The 8,430-nt window shown below is 33.7% G+C and overlaps 1 protein-coding gene across 4 annotated transcripts; it reads right to left on the bottom strand.

Moving 5' to 3' along the window:
• Positions 1 to 1,124: 1,124 nt before the first annotated feature.
• On the bottom strand, positions 1,125 to 7,745 carry LOC105459762 (rho GTPase-activating protein 28-like). 4 transcript variants are annotated; one of them, XM_011706004.1, is made up of 8 exons: positions 6,612 to 7,745; positions 5,427 to 5,675; positions 4,996 to 5,237; positions 2,580 to 2,701; positions 2,309 to 2,502; positions 2,054 to 2,201; positions 1,637 to 1,980; positions 1,125 to 1,565 (listed from the first exon to the last, which is right to left on the bottom strand). In XM_011706004.1, the coding sequence occupies exons 2-8, from the start codon at positions 5,566 to 5,568 to the stop codon at positions 1,387 to 1,389; spliced, it is 1,371 nt and encodes a 456-aa protein (XP_011704306.1). In that variant the 5' UTR covers positions 5,569 to 5,675; positions 6,612 to 7,745; the 3' UTR covers positions 1,125 to 1,386. The 4 variants fall into 4 exon arrangements, with proteins under 4 accessions (XP_011704306.1, XP_011704308.1, XP_011704309.1 ...); XM_011706006.1 differs by having other exon boundaries at positions 7,291 to 7,745; XM_011706007.1 differs by having other exon boundaries at positions 7,317 to 7,745.
• Positions 7,746 to 8,430: the final 685 nt, after the last annotated feature.

Here is an 8,430-nt window from a genome sequence, read left to right as displayed (position 1 = left end):
ACGCAAGACAAAATTCGTTGTCAACACTTCACAGTAGGTCCGTTATTCTTTTCTTCAAGTCGAGTATTCTCTGCATATTCGACTGTGATTAATCAATTTTACACTGCTTACGATATCGGCATACAATATATTCTGTAGAATTATCACGATTTATGATTTAAAACACCAACATATTATAGAACGGGCCTAGTATGACAAAGAAGTTTCTAATTTTTACTGTGATATAGTGTCGCCACCGTCAACACGGAGTTCGTGGATGACTAGGCAGGAGTCCTAAGTATTTTAACTTTTTGTTGTAACAAATTTTTTTAACGTCTTTAGGAAGGAACGCTTTTTTGGAAGTGTGTGCTGTTAATATATAAAGGATTTTTAGAATTGTTGACTGCAAGTCTTACAACCATTTATAAAGTCAAAATGGCAGATCTTATGTGGTAGTTAAATTAAAAAGTTAATTATGTCTCATATATAATTAAAATTTTATATGTAAGGATTTTTTAGACTTGATTACAAATTTACAGTTAAAATTTGAAAATTCAAGATAATGAAACCAATGTAAAATTTTTCTTACTTTTTAATAAAAACATCTCGAATTAACAAGAACATAACAAGAAGTCTCAAATATAAATATACCGCAAATATATTAAGGCTGGTGATTTCCTTCGAAGCTTCGAAGTTCGAAGGTCGAAGCTTTCGAAGCTTCGAAGTTTCGAAAGATGCATTGAAATCTTCGAAATTCGAAGCTTCGAAACTTCGATACTTTAAACTTTGAACTTTCGAAATTCAAAATTATACAATTATTAATTTAATACAATAGCAATAGTAACGTGATAAGTACATATTTGTAAAAATATACGACAAAATCTAAAATAAAACGGTTTAATGTCGTAATTACGTTAAATTGAAAAATACGTAATTTTAATATTTTTATTGATTTTACGATTCTAAATTGTCTGTTTTTAAGATTGTTTTATGCTAAGCAAGATTTAATGAAAAACAATTATATCAATTTGTTATATTATTGTTTATTTTATAATAAATTAATTTTTATTTTCTTAATTTTCTTAACATATTAATTCTTTTATTAAAAATATTTGTAAATTTTCTGGATAAATTTATCATTTGCATGAACGTATTTTTTTAAACTTCGAAGCTTCGAATTCTTTCGAAGTTTCGAATATTCGAAGTAGGTGAAAAGTAACAGCTCTAAAATATACGTTTCAGACAAATAAAAATAATTTTTCAAAATTTTTAATTATTTTTGCCGTTAAATATTTAATCTGCTATTTAGTTTTCAAATTGTGAGATTCGAAATCAACAATTTCAAAACATTAATATAAATATTTCAAGTGTCCCATATATAAAACACTGCAACAAAGGACTTAATGACTATACACTTACTTTTTGTTTATGGCCTCCAACACGAAGAATACCTTCTTCTTTTACTCCACGTTTTGTCAACTCATTAAGAATTTTTTGAAACACTAATGGTATGTTATTTTCTTCACTTGTTAATTGACTGTCCCTGAGCAATAGCGTCGATAAAGAAACGCCAAACAAATTGCCAGCTACAAATATATAAACGTATATCACGAGAGTATCATGACATAAGAAACACGAGTATAATTATATTACATACTTTTCCTCCTTCTCTTATTCGGTTTTCGTCTTGTAAGCGGTATATTATATTTATCAAAAATCGCCGTAAGCTCAAGCCATAAAAGAGGTTGCAATTTCGTAAAATCTCGTTGTGATAACAATTCTACATCTTGTCGAGCGTAAGCGTCATCAGTCATAAGATTGTCAGAAGGCCACACTTGAGATTTGGCTTCGTTGGTTTTACACATCTCCTCGAAACTAAGATGACCGTGCGATGATGTACGACTTAATGGACGAGCTATTAAGTTTCCATCCGCTGGTCTGGTTAAGCCATATAAACTGCTATGACTTCGCGTTACTGTCGCGTGATTTCCTGAACTCCGTCTGAAACGTGAGATGACAATTAGAAGAAATATTTCGAAATAATTAGAAAACTATTCAATTATCTTAAAAATACCGAAGACTCGATTCCTTTGGCACGGCCAATTTTCTAACTGACTCAGCGTCTAAATTTGTTACATGATTAAGATCACCATTATGTCTCTGAAGTGGCCTGGCAATGTGTATTGTTCCCAATCTATGGTAGCCGGTCAACTGAATTCCTTCTGTGATAATATGTAATATTTTTTAGTTTCAAAATTTTTTTGGATTTTAAAATAAAAATTACTAATTGTTTAGAAATTACTAAATATAAATGTAAAAGCAATAATACCAGAATCATTTGCAACATCCCCTCTCGACCAATTGCCGACTCTCCTGAAAATTTCTTGCACGGGTGCAGAAGTCGAAGCAGGCACTGGCACAGAATTAAGAACTGTTTGAGGAACACTTGGTGTTCTACGAACCGTTGGTTTTTCTTCAGTTGACGTTCGGTGGAATATAGAAACAAAACTTGGTACACCAGCGCTTTAAACAATTAGAAATAAATTATACAAAAATAAATAACATAAAAACAGGAAATACGCTTATTGCAATAAACTTACTTTTGGTGCGCATCTTCGACTATCGGAGGGGAAGGAGGTGATGCATTTTCTGGTGTAGCGCCTCGAATTGAATCTAAAGAATCAGGAGTGCCGCTACGTGATCGCGTACCTGTGCTGGAGACCTATTTAAATAAATATATTTTATTTTTAACATACACATGGTGTGACAATCAAGTTCTCGGATTAAGGCCACAAAAAAGATTGAAAATATTAATTCTATCATTCAATAGGCCTGTTTCCGAAAAAATTTCTTGCATGGGCGCAGAAGTCGAAACAGGCACAGAATTAAGAACTGTTTGAGAGATATTTATGATGGTCTACAACCTCCATCAGTTGACGTTTAGTGAAATATAGAAACAAAATTTACATCGCTCATACAACAAATCAAAACGCTTCTTCCCGAATCGCCTTCTCTTATCACAGTTCTCTTATTACTAGTTTGTTAGATCCTCAAATCTCATCCCTTTCATTGTAATTTTTAATTAAGAAAAAGTCAATCAGCGCTAAATCACAAGAGAATAGAACGGAACACTGTAGGAATCTCTCATTTCGTCAAAAATTCGATGTTATCTCCGAGATTTTGGCAATACAAAGGATTCCTGTGTTAGTCCTATCCGATCTATTTGCCTGATTTAGTGTCAGCTGATTTTTTTCTATTTTAGAAAAAAAGACCTTTATTAAACTAACCCCCCTCCCCCCACCAGCGCCAAATTAATTTTTAAATAGTTAGAAATAAGTGCTCATTAGGTGCTAATTAGATGCTGAAGTGCGAAATTAGGTGTTTGAACCGTTTGGCAGAAAATTAAAAAAATATTGGGAAGGGCTGACTTAACATTAAGTTAGCCCTCAAAAAATAAATATTTATTGCGTAAATGAAAAAACAAATGCAGCAGAATTAAGTGCTAATTAAATGCTCCAAGAAACGATGAAAATAATTCAAAAATATATTACAAAACTTAGATGTCAGTCAAACGGTCAGCTTACAAGAGAGAAATTATCTTTAAACAATTAGGTGCTTCGACAAAATTGGTATTGAAATATTTCTTTTTTAATATTATTTAAAAATACCGAGTTACCGAATTAGGTGCTCGTTTCGTTTGTCAGAAATTCTAACTTAAACATTGATCGCGCGATTAGCTCATAAGAGAGAAGCGTGATCGATGTTTCGAAGTTAGAATTTCTGTCAAAAAGAACGAGCACTTAATTCAGCGACTCAATATCATTAAAATATTAAAAAAGAAACATTTTAATACCAATTTTATCGAAGCATCTAATTTTTTAAGGTGACTTCTCTCTTATGAGCCAATCCCGCAATCGATATTTAAGTTAGAATTTCTGACAAACGGAACGAACACCTAATTCGGCGACTCGATATCTTTAAATAATATTAAAAAAGAAATATTTTCACATCAATTTTGTCGAAGTACTTAATTTTTTAAGGTAAAATTATGTTTGTCCTTTCCTGTAATTATTTCATTATTTTTATCTATTCCCACACATATTTTATGTACGCGCAGTCTGATTATTGATACAACGCTTGTGGATAAGTAGAGCGGACTAAATTAAAGAAAAGTCTTATTCCATTTTGCGATTTTCGCAATAGTTAACAAAAAATTAATTCACAAAGATCTGTGAATCCGTCTGATTTGGTAAAAAGGCCAGCCCACTGTTTTTGTGGTGTACCGTGAGACTTGGGAGGAGCGTCCTGTAAACACTAAACAACAATGTGCCGCTTTTACACATAACAGTATAGCTATTGTTTTTTATAGAGTGCCTCTTCCACTGTTATGCCACTGGTCTAGTCGACGTCGCGGTCGGCGGGTTGTCACTGAATCGTACGCACACAAAGACAATGTTCCAAAATTCACTGCCAATGCAAAAAATTTATCGTGCATGTAAACTATAGATTTTTAGTGCTGGCCGTGAATTTTGGAACACAGTCAGATCTTTATAAATTAATTTCTCATTAACTATTGCGAAAATTACAAAATGACATAAGATTCTTCTACTTACTTTAATCTTCTCTACTTATTCACAAGAGTTGCATCAATAATAAAAAAAAATCCTACACACACATGTATATACACACACATGTAGGATTTCCAACGGAAATAGAAAATACTTGGAGAGAGCATATTGCTGCAGGACTGAAGGCCCAAGATAAAAGGAGAGATACAATCAATCAAGATGGCGACGAACGGGATGCATTAAACTAACATTAACATTCACATAATTCACAATATTCACGAATGCAGCACTCGAAACTGATAACCAAGATTTTTCCTCATCTCATCAATCAAACTCTCCCTGGTCTAAAAAGGCACTTTAAGCTCCTTTCAGATATTTCCTACCTCTACAGAATTTTCTATTTTACTTTATGTATACAATCAATTCAAAATACTTTAATGTGATATACCTCTACATCTTTAAAGACATCTCTAATGTCTGGTTTGCGAACACGTTGACGCTGATTAAAACGTTGTTTAACTGTATGATTAAGCGATCTCACGCGACGTTTCACAGCTTCTGCTTGAGCTCGCGATAGAGGACGCAAAACTGCACCTAATTCTTCAGGTTGTACCTCCTTGCCTGCTTTCCATGCCTCTGTTAATTGCCCTAAGCCTGCTGCATGTAACCATTCAGCTTCTTCTTCTCCTTCTGTAAAAAAAATTCAAAAATATTCATTCTATATATGTATTTCAAACTTATAATATATGTTATTGCAGCACTTTTTAGTTTTTAAGATTCTTTCGCATATTTGTTGTTAAATTCTTAAATATAATCTCTAACTAGAATTTTTATATGTGTGTAATTTATATATGTAGTTTTAGTTATAACAATACATACCATCATAACTTCGAGGGCTGCATTCTTCATCTAAATAATCATCCAACATTTTTGTTTCCTCTATCATTTTCTGATATTCCTCCCAGTATTCGAGTAGGTGGCTATCACTTCCTGCGTAGGTGGCACCATGTCCTTTGTCCATGTTTTCGTTTTCTTTTATATCCTTTGGATGTATATATTCATCAACTAAAGACTTTTTGGAAACATTTAAAGAAGCTTACTCCCAAAAATACGTCCTTATTCTGATATCTAAAACAATGATAATTAATCATATCACAAGCTTTGTTTCTACTTATACTTCATTAATCTCTTTCTTAGCCTAATCTTGAATGATTCAGAGATAACGTCAATATCATTGATAAACATGGGTAAATGTAAGAAATTATATCTTTTATGACTAATATTAGAAGCAGTATGAAAATTGTACGATTATTATTAATTATACAGTAATTCTTTTACAAAATATATTAAATGGAAATTAACAATTTAATTATTTTATTATACCACTTATAATTTTTATTAGTTTTAATGATATTTTGTAGATAAAGAATCGAGACAAACTTCTTTCATTTATTGTAACCTTGTTTGTCATTCTTAATTTATTAAATGGGTCAAAAATATAACTTAATATAAATAGATATTTATTTAACCCTCTATTTCACATCATATAACTTCGAAATTATATACTCATGCATCTATATTTTTTATCTTTTTTTCATCATAACTGAGCGCAGCATTTTAATGTTTTAGTATTCTCTAGTAACGTAGAAATCTGTTTACGCATTTTTTTTTACAAAAGAAATAGCTCATTATTTAATCTTTTCCGATAAAAAGACATACGTTATAAAATACCAAGATGTAAAGGTATTAATTAAAATATAATATTCAAAATGCAAAACATGCACATATACATCTCCATTTAACTTCAAGTGTAAACTGTTTTACGGACTTCCATATTAACTGTACGTAAAACTACATTACACATGAATAAACGCAAATGTTATACTCCATCATCCATTGTGACAAGTTACAAAACATTTTATTAAATATTCAAAAATTAAAAATTGTTAGTTTACTTCCAAGATTGTTTGCTAGTTATACATTATATCCATTTTTCTTATATATACAAAAAAATGGATTATATAGATTTAAAATATCTATTCATATATATATTTACATGGATACCTTTTTTTAAACATCTATATTCGTCTATAAACTGACAACACGTTCACATCATTTGCCATTAAAATTGGAAAAAAAATACACAATTTACTTCCGAGTTTACTTCGAAGGAATCTTATCGGGGCGCTCAATTGGCAATTAAAGAGTGCAAACAATTATTCACGATAAAATATCTTTCTCGGAATGATATATCGACCGACGTATTTATATCACATTCCACCGATTTCACGAGCAAATTTCAATACACACAGTCCCCCAGAATCCCCAGATCGTTCATTAGTATTATACACGCATATATTACGCGAGTGCGATTTCCAATGCGCTCGTAAATGCTCGTAAACAATGAACGTCTCTTCCAAGATGCATCATGGTCTCTTCGATACACGATATGTTTAACGTAAAAGATACGGCGCCGCGCGAACCGCGTGAAGTTGAGTGATTTATTCACGACGCATTTCTCCTACGAATAAATAGGCAACACCTGCAGGCAGCACGCATTGACGCATCGCGACTATCGCGAGTCGCGAGATTCGTGAGTGCGCTTGTGTCAACCCGCAGCTTCCACAAATCACATGCACACACGCACGCGTACTGCACCCATACCTACACGTACATCGCAATAACACCTTAAACGCGATACACACGCAAAATATAAGTAAAATTTATATATACAAGTGCGTACTTCGTATATATATCGCGATACATAACCTAATTCGTCCCCTGCGACTTCCAACACAATTAACCCTGCGACGCCTCTTTCATGAATGAGATACGCGCGTCGCAAGCAAGATTTCTTTGCGGAGGAACTCGATGACGTATGCAGCCTCATCGTACTCTGAAAGCAAGTTTCGAGATACTGGAGGATTTAAACAGGGAGGAGAGGGGGCAGAGAGAGGAAGAGGAAGGGGGGAGAGAGAGAGAGACAAAATATCGAAAGATAAACATTTTTCTGCTACATTTTCGATTCAGCGAAGAAATCGCTCGCTCGCTCGTTCGCACGAGAGACAAGTACTGAACGCAATTTTTCGAGGCTATAGCCGCTTCCGAGAATTCCTAATGTATTCCGTGCGCGTTCACGCGTCGTGTCGGAGATCGGATTGATCTGACAATAAAACAGGGGACAGGGGCAGGCCGGGCAGGATAGGGACGCTGGCGGCGGGGGCAGAAACAAAACGCATACATACGTGCATTCATATATGTACATACATATATGCGTGCGCGCGAAGTATGTTCACGCGGCGTTACCGTTGTATGTTCCAAGCACGCAACATGTGTTATCGAAGAAAAAAAATTATTCAAATCCATCGTCCGACAACCTGTTACGCGTATGCAATGTGTTTGTACACATTGACGTTGCACATACATACGTACGCGCGTGCGCACGCGTAAATGTATATGCACTATCGACTCGCGGATTTTTGTCGTTCTTGAGTGACACCTGCACCGCAGCGATTTCAGGGTTACACGCCATCTTTCATATCAAACAGCAGCACAAGAAAGTGATTGCGATTTTTGGTGCCACCGCGCCGGTCGAAATTAGAGAATTCGTCGAATAAATAATTATTAACACATACAGTTTTTCATATTACTAATGTTTTATTAAATATATTGAGGGTTTGCACGTTATTTCACGAAGGAAATTATAGATGGCACTGAAATTATAGAAAATGGTCGCTCTATACATATACAGAGTGTCCCAAAATTGGCGTATTCGGAGTACAGGACGTGATACTTTATGCTAAAAGGAACAACTTTTTTATTTAGCAAATTTTGATCTGACAAATAATTTTGGCAGGAGAGCTGGTTAAAGTTAACGAATAAT

This window comes from Wasmannia auropunctata, unplaced genomic scaffold (genome assembly GCF_000956235.1).
Source record: "Wasmannia auropunctata unplaced genomic scaffold, wasmannia.A_1.0 LD333880.1, whole genome shotgun sequence".
Classification (NCBI taxonomy): domain Eukaryota; kingdom Metazoa; phylum Arthropoda; class Insecta; order Hymenoptera; family Formicidae; genus Wasmannia; species Wasmannia auropunctata.
Note: the sequence above shows the minus strand (reverse complement) of the source record. Positions and strands in the feature narration are given on the sequence as shown.